General features: G+C 27.9%; 1 protein-coding gene across 4 annotated transcripts; it reads left to right on the forward strand.

Moving 5' to 3' along the window:
- Positions 1-11,304: 11,304 nt before the first annotated feature.
- LOC137819108 (common plant regulatory factor 1) lies at positions 11,305-16,049 on the forward strand. 4 transcript variants are annotated; one of them, XM_068622852.1, is made up of 13 exons: positions 11,305-11,655; positions 12,545-12,662; positions 12,756-12,812; positions 13,109-13,201; positions 13,325-13,405; positions 13,664-13,705; positions 13,811-13,971; positions 14,116-14,164; positions 14,268-14,316; positions 14,622-14,857; positions 15,011-15,088; positions 15,245-15,370; positions 15,452-16,049. In XM_068622852.1, the coding sequence occupies exons 2-13, from the start codon at positions 12,600-12,602 to the stop codon at positions 15,689-15,691; spliced, it is 1,275 nt and encodes a 424-aa protein (XP_068478953.1). In that variant the 5' UTR covers positions 11,305-11,655; positions 12,545-12,599; the 3' UTR covers positions 15,692-16,049. The 4 variants fall into 4 exon arrangements, with proteins under 4 accessions (XP_068478953.1, XP_068478951.1, XP_068478952.1 ...); XM_068622850.1 differs by having other exon boundaries at positions 11,306-11,655; positions 12,750-12,812; XM_068622851.1 differs by having other exon boundaries at positions 11,387-11,655; positions 12,530-12,662; positions 12,750-12,812.
- Positions 16,050-17,742: the final 1,693 nt, after the last annotated feature.

Below are 17,742 nucleotides of genomic sequence, written 5' to 3' on the forward strand. Positions count from 1 at the left end.
ACAAATAGGAAGGTGCACCCTCACATCCATCTGCGTGAAAAGTACACCCCTATATCCAAACACATTGTTAAACAAACCATTTGCCTTTAATAAAAATCTAAATCTCACCTTCATACTTATCATATTTAAAATGATTGCAAATCAAAATTTCACCTTTCTAATTTCTACTTCACCTAATTCAAAACAATTATAAATATAATTTTTCAAAAACTCAAAATGCTCAAAACCAATTTATAAAGCATATAACATACATTCTTAAATAACAATCTAGCTTTCTCTACCCAAAACCTTTGCGTTTCTAGAAAATGACCAAAATAGCTATGCAGAGTTTTAAAAAAAAGTCTTAGTTTATTCCTCAAAAGTATGATTCAAAAGCCAAAATAATCACTGAATGCCTAAACTAATAAATCTTACATGCAGGCAGTAACAAATTCTATAAATGCAACTTCACTAAAAAAAGAAATCGAGACTTGAGATAAAAGAAAAATTGTATTAAATTTTGGTGCATTATAACTTGAAGACCATAACAAGATTTATAAAAAAAATTACGGAATAATTAAAGTTCTAATTTATATATTAAATATACTTTAAAATTTTAATTTTAATTATTTTTAAAATCACTCTCTAAAATAAATAAAAACTGGATGTTACTGGTTTCATTAAAAAAAATTAAAATCTTCTACAGCTAAGAAAATTATCTATATCTTGTTATCGTCATATTAAAGTGTTGTAAAAAGCTTTAATATAATCCAGTTATCATTATTTATTCTGAACTAAAAAAACATGTTTATATTTTCATTTTCACCTTCTTCACCACAAACATATGAATACCAAAACTACTCTGTATTTTTTTATTACCGTAGATAAGTTTAAAATTTCATATAGGTTATTCAGTATTTATTAGAAAATAAATTTTAATTTAATTTAATCTTATAAAAATAGTTTATAAAATAATATTTACACTTATTATATATTATAAAATGTTTTAATCATGTAAAAAAAATTGTTATTTTTTATTTTGATATATTCAATATAATTTCACATTATTTATTTAAAAGTGATCAGTACACTCCCTGATGCAAATAAATGCTTAGAAATTAACATATAAAGATTTGAGAAAAAGGGTTAAAATGATTTTGACATATTGATATAGGTGGGGTAGAAGCAGATTTGGTGTGAAAAGAAGGTTTATGAAGAAAAAACGCGTTGAGTTGGGTACGCAACAAACACCCTCTATCGTATCAATCATTCATTCACACCGCACTTAGACACACGTCACCACTCTCTTTTCCACTGGACCACATTCACCGACATCACCTATGAGGGACCCACCTATATATTCATTATTTAACAATTTTACTTTTTATTTTTAAATTTCCTCAAATTAGTTTTTCTAAATTTAATTTTAAATCCTTTTCTGTCTTATTCCAATACGTGTTTAACTCTGCTACTCCTTTACCAAATCAAAGCTTCATCATTATTCCATCTCTTTGACCATTTTCAATATAAGGTAGTAATAGTGTTTATGAAAAAATTCCGAAATTATATTGATTAAATATACACATAGTTTTAAACCGTTGAGGTGTATTTTGTTTGCGTATATCATATGCTAAATAGAAATTTATGAGATATTATTACATCCGTAATGAATGAAAAAAATTGCAACAAAGGATGAGAAAATGTCTCCCACTCTTCCTATCAAAAAATAAACATCAAAGTCTCATAAAAGAAATTTAGTGATTATGTTTAAAAAAAAATTATAAGTACGATTGTTGTTTATATAATTGTAACATTCCTTTCTTATATTTATATCATCTAACATTCATTCATAATATTTATTATACTCAAATTTATATATATTTATATTTATCTTCAAAATAAATTCATTCATAATACTTATCTCCAAAATAATTTTTTTCTCTTTATTAGGAAATCAAAATACATATATACATAAATAATATTCGAAGACCAATAAACAAAGTAAGTTAGAATTTTAAAACAAAAAATCATATACACACATTTCAATTACATATCATCCATACACTCTAATGATATAATTTTAATTCAAACATTAACATTTATCCCAACCAAGTATTTAAATCGTGGTCAAAGTAGCTACATCAGAACAATCTCAACTTTAACCAAATTTATCACATATACAATATTCTAACATAAAACGATACATGGACTCAACATTTTAAAACATTCAAAGGAAGATAGAGTTTCATTTCAATCACAATTCAATCAAGACACAAATTAATTCTTGCATAATTTTCAAAACAATGTGATCAAGTTCCCTTCACATTCAGATCGTCTACCTTAAGGTACTATTAAAAAATAAACTAGATTCCTTACTTGTTTAGCTTGATCAACACAAAACCAAGTTCCAACTCTACAAAACTCATATGTAGGGATAAATTTGTACACAAAAAGTTATGATCAATTATATGAATATACTCATATAATCCTAGACTAACATAGACTTCATGGCCATATGAACACCACATGCAAAGGATCCCCCAAGCATAGAAAACTTCTCAAAACTTATTCAAGAAAAAAGGGATGAAGAGAAACTTACTCTGAGGAAGATTATGATTGGATAAACTTGTTCTATTATTCATCAGGATTCCTAAGACAGACTCCAATCTTCAAAAAGATGAACAAATGTTTCAAAAATTTATAGAAAAGTTAAAGAAAGTAAAGAGAAAAGAGTTTTTTTTAAAAAAATTATGATTTTTCTGAAATGAAGTTTGAATAATTAACTTTTTCCTATTTATAAGTTTTATACTAAAATAATGAAATATTTATTCATCTTAATAATACCACTTCTATTTTAAACAATTTTATAGATCTTACATCAATAATAATTCATTCACGAGAAATCAAAATTGTTGTTATGAATGTGAGTCTATGATATTAATGTTTTATTTAAACATATTGAAGAAATACCCATTTCAAAGTTTGGATGAAAGAATAATGAAAGAAGAAAGTGTAATTAACAAAGCTAGAATAAATATAACATAACTGGAATATTGTTTTCTAAGCTTAAAAGTACTATACATTAACAGGATGTTTATTCTAAGAGTTCATGTTAAAAACTCAAATGTATACAAGCATTGGGTGAACATATTTTACACATTAGCATTTAGCTTTTAAATAATTAATTTTTCCATAAATAAATATTTTTTAGAAAAAAAAATCTGTTAATTGATTTGTAAATTTTCTTTAAACATTCATTTTTAACTTATGTATAAGCTAATTTGATAAGAACTTGGTGTTTTAATATAAATACTTGAAGTAATTTAAATAATGACAATTAAATTTAATTTATATCTAAACTATGATTTATTTAAATTATGAAATTAAAATATGTATTTGATGTTATGTCTAAGATAGGTTGGAGAGTGGAAATTTGAGTATTTATGATAATAGCTTTTTTGAATTGCTATGTTGGATTGAAAATTAGTCAGAAAATTCAAAAGCAAAGAAATATGAGTGATCTTAGTATTTTACGGAGGTGTAAATAGAAATTCTCGTCATTATTTTTTTTTCCACAAAGGGAATTAATCAACTCATTCTTCTCTTCCTCCCTTTTGTTCTTCTTCAATATTTTATTCTCTTTGTTTTTAAGTTATTTTCTCTTTTAAAATTCAATTTCCAAACTAGTTAAAGTCTATGTAAAATCTTTTATAAAACCTTGTTTTGATGTAGGATCATCATTGAAGTCATAAACAAATTTTCGGATGTTCCTTAACCCCTCATCCTCTTTAATTTATATTTTCTTAAGCTACAAGAAAAACCAAAGTAAGAGAAAATATTTTAAATTTTAATGTAGGTATAAGTGGAGTTAGGATTTATACATTGAGAAACTAGTTTATAAATTTAGAAACTACTTTCTAATAATTTTTTAGTCTCTAAAATAGTGTCTAATTTTGTCAATATATTGACTAATTAGTTTTTGTCTCTAAAATTAGTTTCTATTTAATGATTTTCCTGTAGTGTTATTTTTGGGGTTGTTCACTAAAAGATATCTTGTGAGGTGTTGATAGATCAAATTTTGGAAGTTATATAATTGAATGGATGTTGTGGTTATATGAGAGGTGATTATTAAGAGATTAACCTAACCTTTAGTATTATATAAGTATTGAGTTAGAAATGGTTGGTAATGAGATATTCAAACTTTACTAATAATCTGACTCATATAGGTGAAGATATCAATGGTGAGAAGTTGATGAATGTTATTGATATCTATTCAGAGGTAAAGATCCACTAGGGCTCAATGAATGTAAGGAGATAAGTCCGACATTTGTAGATGCGTAATAGATTAAATCATGGAACAATTTGATAAACTGGTTATTTTGTGAAATTATGATAAGTGTTTAGTCTCAAATGTTTGATCTCAATATAGTATTTCGAAAGTTATATACTTATAACTATTTCAATTTCAATGCTTTTGTATGCCTTTTGCAGGAATTGAAGGTGTTTGATGTGTTAATAAAAATAATTTTTATGAATTATCCTTTTTTCAATCTCACCCTTGTATGTATGATTATTTTTTAATTATGATGATAATGTTTAAGAGAGGAGAAAATAACAAGATAGATTAAATAAATCCCATGACGAGCAATAGTAGAAAGAGAGTCCATATTTTAACTTTAAAACTTTTATTTTCACCATATATAACTGTACGTATTTATTGTTTTATTATGCATAATAAAAATGTCTATTGGGGAGTTTATTTATTTTGGACAAATGTTAGAAAGTTTACATATTATTTACAACAACTTCATTATCATGACTAAAATAAAAGAAAATAATTTAAATGCAGATAAATTAAATATTTACTTTGAATTCATACATATACATATAGATAACTACATACTTTAATATCTATACGTATGCATTTTTACAAAAACGTGTCAATGTTTCAAGTATACGTATATAATATGGAATATAGAATTTTTCAAAATATAAACAAAATTTGAAACATATATCATCATGTGGTTTAGTATTTTAATTCATTTAATAGGTTTATCACACACGTACTTGTGTGCCAAAGATATCAAAAAAATAAATAAAACACTTGATAGTATAGTTGGACTTGGAAAAGTTGTACTGAATTTGAACCAACACCTATAATATAATTTTATAATTAAACATTGAATTGATTTTCAACTGACTTACACTGGAATTTCATGCACACTTATCTAATTTCTCTTCACCCAAAATAGGTGACGAAAAATTTCATAAGTTTTTCACCACTTGATAGCATCTTTTATGTGATTTAGATCATCGATAAAATTTTCAACATATTTAATCCATACAATTCATAACTCAATAGACATTATACTCATGCAAGGATAGATTACCTCCTTTACAATCCACCTTTCACTCAAAGTATATCATTGATTTCATTAATAAAATTAATCAACAATTGGTATTATATGTTTGAAATATTATTTATATAAATATTAATCATTCAATTTAAACTTAAGTAATGCAACTTTTGAACATTCTAATTCTTTCTTAATAGCTTTTTGCATTTAATGAAATTTATTCTGCTGAGTGAATCTTACATTGTAATTCAATATGGTTAATTAAATGCTATAATAGTATCCAAAAATCATATTCAAATGAAATCATATAGAAAACCAAGGTAAACCAAAATCAATTATGAAGTATCATTATTTATCTATTATACCATTTAGTTAACAACATTTGTATCTCAAAAAAAATATACCATGTACAAAAAAATTTAGGCATTTGTATATAACTTCATATACCATTACTATTTTTTTAATTTCAATTGTTCAATGACCCATAAATTAGTAACCAAATAACACAAGCTTGCACGCTTTCTACAACCTAAATTTACTCATTTAATTATAATCTAACTTAAAATTTAGTAAAAACATTTTCTAGAACATTTAAGGAGATGATGAAACAAAACGCTATGAGAATTCTTTGATTACCTCAGTAATCAAAATCTAATCAACAATAAACTCAAAATATAAACCTATATTAACAAAAAAAATGCATCTTAAAAACCTCAAACCATGTGCAAGTATATATCTTAGAAGAGGGAGAATTTAAAGCTAAAATAGGAAAAATGATGCTTGCTTAAGAAAAAGGATTTTAATCTCTCTTTTAAGATAAGAATGGAGGAAAGAAAGGACAAGAATGAAGTGAGGAGAAAAGAAAAAAAAAATAGAAGAAATGAAACATTACCACCTTATCTTCATATTATTAAGTCTAGTAATCCTAATAAGTTAAATTTAAATTGGTTTTCAATACACTCATTTTTTTTAAAAAAAATCTCACCTCACTAATTACACATAAATCACAGTAAAATGTTTCAAATCCTCAAACATAAATTATAAGTACAATAAAAATCATATTTACCTCACAAGATCATTAAAATTTGGTCATTAACTCAACATTCCATTAAAAGAAATATCATAAACAATTCAACATGTAATATTCCATTATATTAATTCAATTTATAATTACTTTAACTAAAATATTTACTCTAACACTTTACAACATCAAACAAAACCAACTCGCATCAAGAACGACACTTAATCAAAAGTGACTACTCCAAACCCTCAAACTCTAAATAACTTTTCACTTTCTCATCTCATTCTAAAACATTAAATATCAACTCAAGATCCAAATTCATATAAACTCTAACAAAATCTAAAATAAAATAAAATTATCAATCCCCAAACTTTAATTAATATGTTTTTAAAGGATTTGTTTCAAGAACTTAAAAAATCTTGAAAAGTCTTAACTTGTTATACAGACTAAACATATTATGACTAACTTATTTTAACATATATTCCTATATTAATCTCTATTCATATATTCAATTCTATTCGAGATTACAAAACTTCCACCCTCAACCGAGAAAGAAAGAAAACTTAGATGCGAACAATGAAAAAAACTTACTTTTTATTAAAATTTTGATTAATTAGAATTGATAATCACATTACTATCCTGATTAGAATTTTTATTGACAGTATATTGCTATCCTATTATTGACATTACATGATCAAGAAAATGAAGAGAATTGGCTTCAAGAAATTAAAGAAAAATAAAGATAAAAGTTAGAAAAAAAATAATTTAGAAAGATGGTAAAATCGAGGAATATATCATTAAATAATCAAAATTTTAATTTACATACTTAACGTAACAATAAAATTTTAACCTTTAATCCCTTTTAAAAGAAACATCCTAAATAAAAATAGGATTTATAAAATTCATATCCACTTTTATATTTTAAATTATACTCTTTATTTTGTTATTCTTTTACTAGCTTGGATATTGAACATCATGTTTTCTAGTGCATCTTCCTTCCACCTTTATTAAAAAAATATGTTGACATTCTAAGAGTTTTATATAATTGTTGATGATATGGTTTTAATAAAAAATATATATAATAAAGTAAATTTATAATTAAATTTATATAAAAATTAATAAAATAATATTATTATTGATTGTTAAGTGAATTTAAAAAAAAAAGTTAATTTCATAAGTATTAAAATCCTTACTTTTTTTTTTTTTTTTTTGCAAAATGGACAACTCAACTATAAAGCTTAATTTTTTACCTCAACAATACCTATTCAACCAAATAGCTTACTGTTTATAATAAAAATATGTTGCATTAGAAATTATGAAAACCAGTCAATTCAAAATAAAAAAATGGCCAAAAGAAATATTTAAAAAATGACACTATCAAATTAACATTTAAATTATTTACTTTAAATCTAAAATGTATAATAAAAATATTTAAAATATAGACTAAAAATGATTGAAGTAGGAGGGAGAGAGATGTGAGATGGGAAATGGAAGGTGAAAGATGAAATGAAAGCTGCAGCTGCATGCATCAGACATTCAGTGCTCTCCACATCCCAAAGCAAAATGTGCCTGCCACTCCACTTTCTCTTATTACCTTCTTTGCTTCTTTACAGCAGATAAAATACTAGTAACACTTGTTTTTTAATTGAGTCATCATATATTAACACCTTATCATAGTAAAATATATTTAACGTCACGGAAACTATTTTATACTGGTTACTAAAAATCAGTAATATATATTTTTTTATATATATTTTTTATATACCGGTTAAGTCATCTAATCGATTCATATTCAGAGTTTTGTCTTCGATCTCACGGTAGGCCTTACACCAACGCTTCTAATAGTCGAATCATCAGATGGCAAAGTTCTGAGAGTTGTGTGGATCTGTTTCAATGCCGAGCAGTTTCGCGCCATCGTCCACGACAACGACCGCATGCGGTCCTTACGGTTAACGGCGGAGTTGTTTCCGGTGCGCCGTCACGTCGAGCGCGACAATGACGATCTCGACGAGGCGCTGGAGGTTCTTAACGGCATCGAGGTCGAGAGCGACGACGTTACAGACGTCAAGTGATTTGACGACGCAGTCGAGGAGCTCCGAAAGGAGCTTGTCGAGTGGCAGCTTGGCAATATGGAAGGGGTTGCGACCCATGAGAACGACACCTTTCAACTTGACCTCGTAATAGAGGAACTCGTCGAGGAGGCGACGAAGCCAGGATATGAGAGGAGCGTCACCGGAGTCCTCGATGGTGGTGGACAAGAGTTCAAAGAAGTAGTCTCTGACGTATTTATGAAAACATTATTGTTACAAAACTGTCCTCGCCACTGTTGGAGATCTCACATTGACTAGAGATTAGAGCCTTTCATTGTATATAAGTGGGTGCAAACCTCAACCCTATGAACCGGTTTTATGGGGCTGAGTTAGGCTTAAAGTCCACTCTGTAATATGGTATCAAAGCCATTTCGAGCCTATCCTAGCGAGTGTTTGTGTTGGACCTATCGTGCCACCCGCTATCGGGCCGCTATCGGACCACCCATAATATATAGTCCACTCTTTCTTAATATGGTATCAGAGCCCTTTCGAGCCTATCCTAGCGAGTATTTGTTGGGCTTATCCGGCCACCCGCTATCGGGCCGCTATTGGACCACCCAAAATATATAGTCCCACGCACGAGTTGGCAGTCTCGGCGTGAGGGGGGCTTAAAATCCACTTTGTAATAGCTACGTCATCATTTTTTGCCACGTTGACAGCGTCAAATGTTTCATGATGCAGAGGGTGTTAACAATTTTTTTTTTTAATTAACCTTTTTACTCATTCCAAATAATTACTTTTAATATTTAACTTTTTCCAAATAACATTTAATTTTAGATTAAATTGTTTATATAGTGATGTGATAAGGATGTATTTTAAATTATTATTTACATTGATTATTGGAGTTACTAATATATATTTTAAAAATAACGTGGTAACCACACAACCTAATAAATATTTAGGGTTGAACTTAGCTGACTAATTTAAAATTTGTAAAATGGTAAAAATTTAGACTACTTAAATGTTTTGTTTGAATAAATTGATTCCAAAACTTTACTTTTCAAACTATTCAGATAGAATACTTTAATTTTCTATATGACAAAAAAAAAAGGAAGATAAAACTACAGCAAACACAATCTCAATGAACAAATGAGTCATATTATGTCATTTGAGTCAGTTATTCACATTAAATAAAAAATTAGTTAGAATTTTTGGGAGAGTAAAAGATTAACAGAAGGATTCATTAAATTTTGTTTAATTATATTTTGCATTTCATATACTTTATTTTAGACGAATTAGTTTCATTTAAAAAAAAAATCAAATCAAATATAAAAACTAATTATTCAATTTAGTTTTATTTTAATTTAATATAAAATTTAATTTAATTAAATAATAATTTATAATTCAATTTGGATTTGATTTTTTAATTTTATAATTATTAAATTATTAACTTTTTTAAATTGTAAAATAAAAACAGAGTAAGTTTTTTTTTTATAATTACTTCATATTTTTTCAATTTGATAAATAAATTACTAATCTTAACATTAAAAACTATATACATATTTACATTTTTGTTAACATGTTCTCAAAATTATAGATATAATACAATTAATATAAAAAAAATATTAATAAATATATTTTTTGGTTGTTAACTAACTTTAAATATATAATATTATAATTTAATGTATAAATAATTTAATTTGGTCTGCTTAAAAAAATTAATATAAAACTTCAACTAAGAAACGAATGAAATAACAAATTCATCAAAAATTCAATTTTAATTGATTCTTGAGTATTTAAGATAGTTTTAAAATATTTATTTTTTGAATTCTTTTAATTTTGAATACTTTACTCTTTTTTTTTGCAGTTTTCAATCATAATTAAATATTTATCTTAAAAGCCTAATATAGTTTTTAAATGTCAGAGTTATTATACATATTATAAAAAATAAAATCTTTACTGAAAAAAAATACTACAAATATAAAAGGTATAAATATTTGCAAGTATTTTTTCCACTCCAAAACCATTTTATGTAACATTGTTTTTGGATTTGAACTTAAAATATCTATAATTATTTTTTATAATGATTTTTTTTACCAAAAGGCTTAATTAGATACTGATGTTAAAAATTCTCTTTCCACCTATATATTTATTTATTAAAAAACTTGAAACCTAAATAAACGCTAAATATTGTTTCACTTAAATCTATGCAAATTTTGTTAGGTTTTAGAATCTTATTCTTTAATATATTTTTTTATATTGATTAAAATTTGTAAAAATACAAACTAACTAAATATTGAAAACAAATAACATGTAACGATATCATGGTAAAAAATATTCAATCAATATAAAAGCTATAGATTTAAAAGGTGTGTTTAATGGTAAAATATTTTCTAATAATTTTTTTTTTAATTCACATTCTTGTATGTCTTAATATGTATTCAAGATTTTAAACTGCAAAACAATAGTTAAATAAGAAGAAAGAGTTATAAAAATATATTTTGGCAAATGGTAAAACATATGTTCAAAAGAATGAATTAAGAAACACTTCAAATATATAAAAAAAAAATGTATAGGATATAGATTTTAAGTGCAAACATTATCTTATTTATTAACAGTAGAATTACATCAGCATTCATTTTAATAATATTTATTCAGAGAAAGATAATTGCAACCACTTATTAAATTTATTATTTTTAGCGGTACTAAATATCTTCTGATTAATTAATTAATGAAAAAAGTGTTTATATCCAAAAGACCACGTAAGCCCCACATGACGGATAAACTGGTGTGGACCCCACAAGCGGTGACCACGTGTACGATGGCGATGACGCTGGAATAAATTAATGGCCACCTCAACAACCACCACACTCGCCCAACCCACCGTATATACGGCGTAGGCATACGCATGCTTCTGTGTACGACACGTGTATGGTGACGTGGAAATTGCCCCTTCTCTCTCCTCTCCTTCTTTTTCACCACCCCTTCCTTCTCTCTCTGAAACCCAAGCAAGCTCTTTCCCTCGTTTTTTAAGAGAGAGAAAGTAGAGAGAGAACCACCGGAATTGTTTCTCCAAACCTTAATTTCAGGATTCTTCCAACCCACCAGAACCAATTGTTGTTCCTTTTTCGCTTTTTCATTGTGGGATTTTCGTTTCCGAATTTTCTCCTTTGAAACGACGAGTTCGGTGTCTTAATCTTTCAGCTACGTGGAGTTTCGGTGCTGTGATTCTAGCTCAGAAAGAATTGATTTTGTTTTTTGGGTTCATGTAAGTTTGAAGTTTTATGATTAGGGAAAAACGGTGGTACAAATTTATAGAAACAACCGAAACTGAAGCATAGCGTGATTTTTGTTGATATATTTTGTAAATATATGTTTTAGTTAATGGAGCAAAGGGATTAGAGTTTTGAGTGCCCTGGATCTTGTGTTGTTTGAGTTAAAATATCTGAATTTGGTGCTTTATATGTTTTGATTCTTGTTTTGAAATTTTTTTCTGTGAATTTAGTTTTCCTCTATTAAGTAGCTGGAAGAAATAATAAGGGAAGAAGAGAAGGTGGTATTTTGGATCAGGGGTTAAGCCTGTAAATTGTAAAGTATGGAGGTTCTAGTGGCAAATTCCAGAGTCTCAATAATGCTCTCTCGCCATGAGAGTGGAAAAGGATTTTTGATTTGGAGGGCTTTTTTGTCATTTCGTTCTCTGATTGTCCTTTTGGGTTTGATTTGTTATGTAATGCATTGGTAGTTTGTGTTCATCGCTTTCTATCCATTGTGGGGTAGCAAAAAGACATAGTTGACCCTCTACCATTCTGTCATTGACTGAGTATTCATTTTGTCTGTGGTATTTTTTTGTAAGAAAAGTGCAATATTTGTTTGATGCTATCTGCATAATGTTTCCACCGGCATAATGTCAAACAGCAGTGGTTAATTCTGTAGTATATGTTGTCTGAATGTTAACTAAGTCATTAACTTTGTAAACCAAAATTTTCACTGTTATTGTACTGTTGCTAGATAGAACCTTTTCACACCTTTGCTGTAATGCTGTGATTCATTCCCTGAGGCTTAAGAGTAAAAGATTATGTTATAATCCTGGTTTATTATATTTTAGTCCTTCTTGCAACATTTTCTTATTGACAGCAACATAGCTTCTTTGAATGCAGCTGAATAACTTGTTGGGACATATTTGTTTGGTGCTTTTCTTTTGGTGATTGCCTCATGGGAAACAGTGAGGAAGGGAAATCTGTTAAAACTGGAAGTCCTTCTTCACCAGCTACAACTGTAAGTCGAGAACAGTTTATGTACCATGTGTTAGGACACATTTTATAAAGCTTCTTCCTAAATACTTATTTCTAACCTTGTTGACAGGAACAGACCAATCAGACAAACCAGCCTAACTTTCATGTCTATCCTGATTGGGCTGCCATGCAGGTTACCTACCTCTTGCCATCATTTCCTTTGCACCTTAATTGCATAACTCTTCGTGTCAAAGTTATTGTTTTAGCTAAATCACTTTAATTTAAATAAAATAACTGTTCTAAAAAATTTAGTAGTTTAAGAATTATCCCAATAAAAGATTGTAATATTGTAAACAGTATTCTCACTTGATCAATCAACACTTTTAGTCCATGTATTTCTATTTTTAGTTATTCTTAAACTAATGATCTGATGAAACCTATTATTTTGTTCCCACTTGTGAATTGCTGACCATTTTTGCCGTGTATTAGTATTATGGGCCGAGAGTCAACATTCCTCCATACTTCAACTCGGCTGTGGCTTCTGGTCATGCTCCACACCCATACATGTGGGGTCCACCACAGGTAGTGCCCCAAGAAACATTTATTTTGCTTTACCATTACCATTTCTGTGCTTTTTTTGGATGTTCCTGTTTTATGTTCTAGATGGAAGGGATGAATAATTTGCTAACTTATTGTTTCTTCCAGCCTATGATGCCACCTTATGGGCCACCATATGCAGCATTTTATTCTCCTGGAGGGGTTTATACTCACCCTGCAGTTGCTATTGTAAGTGTACTCTGTATGTGTGTAGTTGTAACAATTTATATTTATTAATTTTCAGTCCATGGATTAGTTGATTATAAGTGTACTTTTATTTATAAATCTGGACTTTAAGGGTTAGGAATATCGTTTTGTATTTTCATGTTATTCATATGTGGGTGCACTTTACCTGTTAACCTCTATATTCTTTGATCTTCCTAACGTAATAAACCTTCGTGGTTGGAAAATTTGTATGCACTCATGAATTATATTGGTAAAATGTAGGGGCCACATTCACACGGTCAAGGAGTTCCATCCCCACCTGCTGTAAGTTTTGATTTTTCTCTTAACTGTCTTCTTAGTTCCTGTTCTTATGCTTGATTCCCTGAATACTATCAATTATGATGAGTTTAACATGGTAAAATGATGCAGGCTGGGACTCCTTCAAGTGTAGATTCACCAACAAAATTATCTGGAAATACTGATCAAGGGTTAATGAAAAAATTGAAAGGGTTTGATGGGCTTGCAATGTCAATAGGCAATTGCAATGCTGAGAGTGCGGAGCTTGGAGCTGAAAACAGGCTGTCGCAGAGGTTTGTGTATCCAAATTCTTTCTATATGATTATTAGCAGAATGAACTCTATTTCCCTATTCTCCCGCATAAAAAATTTTTGGTCCAGGAGTTATACTAGTAAGTTGATATGAGTAACTGAATACTTTTATGATGATATGAACAGTGTGGATACTGAGGGTTCTAGCGATGGAAGTGATGGCAACACTGCAGGGGTGAGAACTTTCTCACTATTAATATGTTTTTGTTGTCCTTGTGCACTAACAGTGTTTCATTTAAAATGATACGACAAATTGAAAAATTCTGTTTTATGCTCAGGCTAATCAAACAAAAATGAAAAGAAGCCGAGAGGAAACATCAACCACTGGTATGACTCTAATAGTCGTATTCACTGTTGCATCTTGATGAAGGATAGAGTTGTCTTGGATCACAATTATACTTTTGATATCAACTAGATCATTGAGTATGGTACTAGGGTGTTGATAAGTTGATACTTGGAGGGCATTTACCTGGTTTTGAGTCTAATTTCAGTCTAGCTTTTGGTGTCCTTTGTAAGAAATTGTCAAGAAAATGGCTTACTTGCATCCAGAGTGTGATTTTTTTTACCATCTAAAGCTATTAATTTGAGGAGTTAAGTTGTGATGGTTATATTTTATCGCACTGTCCAAGCAGATGGAGAAGGGAAAACTGAGACACAAGATGGGCCAGTTTCCAAAGAGACTACATCTTCGAAAATGGTTATGTCTGCTACACCAGCTAGTGTTGCAGGAAAGTTAGTTGGTCCTGTAATTTCTTCAGGTATGACCACAGCACTGGAGCTTAGGAAACCTTTGACTGTTCATTCTAAGGAAAATCCCACGAGTGCCCCACAACCTTGTGCAGCTGTGCCTCCTGAAGCTTGGTTACAGGTATGGTCAGATAATGGTTCCTAATGTTTCAGATGATGTTTAGTACACAGAAATGCTTGTGAAACACATTAGAATAATTATGCTGCACCCGCAATCTTTTACTGATGGTAAATGATCTCCTGTGTGTATGTTTTGAATTCTTGAATTACTTAGAATGAGCGTGAGCTGAAACGGGAGAGGAGGAAACAATCTAACCGTGAATCTGCTAGAAGGTCCAGGCTGAGGAAGCAGGTATAAGACATAAATTGTTTGGTTTCTTTACTATCACATGCTTATTCACTTCTGTGCATGTAGCCCTCAAAAATTAAAATTGAAAAACTAAATAGGAAAAGGGTTGATCTGACAAGAGAAAAGTTAATGACTAATGCTCCTATTTCCTATTTTTAGGCCGAGACTGAAGAATTGGCACGAAAAGTTGAGATGTTAACTGCTGAAAATGTGTCACTGAAGTCAGAAATAACTCAATTGACTGAAGGTTCTGAGCAGATGAGGATGGAAAATTCTGCATTGAGGGTATTGCAATATTCCTTTTATACTGTTGTGACATTTCATAGGTATTCTGTAATATTGAGTACTTCATTAATTTTGACTCAGGAAAAACTGAGAAATACTCAACTGGGACAAAGGGAAGAGATAATTTTGGACAGCATTGACAGCAAGAGGTCTACACCTGTAAGTACTGAAAATTTGCTATCAAGAGTTAATAATTCCAGTTCTAATGATAGAAGTGCAGAGAATGAGAGTGATTTCTGTGAGAACAAACCAAATTCTGGTGCAAAGCTGCATCAACTACTGGATACAAATCCTAGAGCTGATGCTGTTGCTGCTGGGTGAAACCAGTAATTGCACTGGCTTATTATGTAACTTTGGCATATTACAAGTCCAAAATTACAGCTTGGTGCTAACAGTTTTCAGAGGATGGATCAGCTGAGTTTTACAACCTAAATCCATCTATAGACCAGGACTAATTCTTTGCTTGTCAGTTTCTTAGGACATAAACTCTGTATTTTATTAGAATTGACAGAAATGGATGACAACTTTAAAGAAGTTTGTAAATGTAAGAGTATTAGGGATCTAGTTTAGATTTTAAGATAGGGTTGTCAACCTCTGTATAATTGGTTGTGCATTAACTGTACTGGTGTGAACTTTCTAATGGTATCTGAGTTGAGGAGGTATTCTCACCTTTTCTTGATTTTGGTTTGTATACTTTTTTAGCAATTCCTCGTGTTGTGGCTATTGTTAACTTTTAACATGTCTTTGTAACTACCCGGTGTTCATTTGGATTGAATTAATTTTAGAGATTATAATCTGAATGATAAAAAAACATTGATGTTACAATATAAATAACAAAAGTATACTTTAACACCTTTAAAACAATCCACTTTATAAATCACTTTAATAATATAATAATACATATTAGTACTTAAGTTAAAATAAAAGATATTATTAAAATATTAATATATTAGTTGTCAAATTATTGGTGATGTTAAAATATAACTTTTTATAAATAAATGTATATAGTAATATATCTTTTTTAAGATTGAAATAAAACTTTCCTGGGAGACTTAGTTTATTTTTATAATTTGAATAATAATGGATGATTATAATCTTCACAAAGGAATTTTTTTTCTTAAACAAAATAATATTTTTACTTTCTTTTTTTTTCTTACAAAATTAATTTCTTATCTTTCATATTTTTCATATATTATAATGATGATTCAAAATTATTGACATTATAATTCAATATTATTCAACATTCAATTATATTATTTAATTTCTATCTTTCATATATATTATAATGATGATTTAAAATTATTGACATTATAATTCAATATTGTTCAACATTCAATTATATTATTTAATTTTTATGATTTAAAATAAGAAAATTATATTATTTAATTTTTATTATGATTTAAAATAAGAAAATTATATTATTTAATTTTTATTGTTTGTTTCTTGAAATGTTTTATCAATTAACATGTTTTGTCAATTAGATTGTCTTTTTTCTTATTTATTAATTAACATGTTTTATCAATTAGATTGTCTTTTTATTTATTGTTACTTAATTTTCTTATTTATTGTTACTTATTATAATTTTTTTTTAAAATTTTATATAATAATTATTAAATTAAAATAGTATTTTAATTTATTGATTATATAATATAATGAGCTTTAAAGGAAAAATACAACATACATATATGATTATATGTTATATACTTTTTATTATATTATATTTTTTTTTGTTTTTTTACTTTACTTTTATAATAATTTAAATCTTACTTGAATTATTATTATTTCATCTTTTTATTTATTATAAATGTACTTCCAGATTTTTTATTTATTATTGTATCTAAATTTTAATTTTAATTTTAATTTATTATAAAAAAACTTGCAGATGTTGGATTGCATAATTTATTTAATTTATTAATAAAAAATGTAATATTATAATTTTTTATTATTTTCATTTTATCTTGATTGGATTTCAGTTTTATTTTAGAAAAGAATTATCGTAAAATAAGACGTGTTTGGATAAATAAATAAAAAAAATCAAATGAATTAATGTATAAGAATAAAATAAAAATTTGGAAAAATATGAGATAGATTTTACCAATTAATTTTAGAGAGAAACTCGTCTGTTAGTCTCTAAACTCGAAAATATGTAATGTATGATTATTATTATTCAACATTTCTTTCCCAGTTTCGTATTCCCTTTTTTCTTTAGTAAAATATGATTTATTTACATTCAAATATCCAAATTTATTAAAAGATAATTTGATTAAATTACAATCAATTAAGGAAATAACTTACTATCTGAAGAAATTCATTCTATCATTAATTTAAATAAAAAGTTGTTATAAATTTCCACTTTTTAATTGTATTATGAA

Source organism: Phaseolus vulgaris, chromosome 10 (assembly GCF_051622355.1).
Source record: "Phaseolus vulgaris cultivar YP4 chromosome 10, ASM5162235v1, whole genome shotgun sequence".
NCBI classification, from domain to species: domain Eukaryota; kingdom Viridiplantae; phylum Streptophyta; class Magnoliopsida; order Fabales; family Fabaceae; genus Phaseolus; species Phaseolus vulgaris.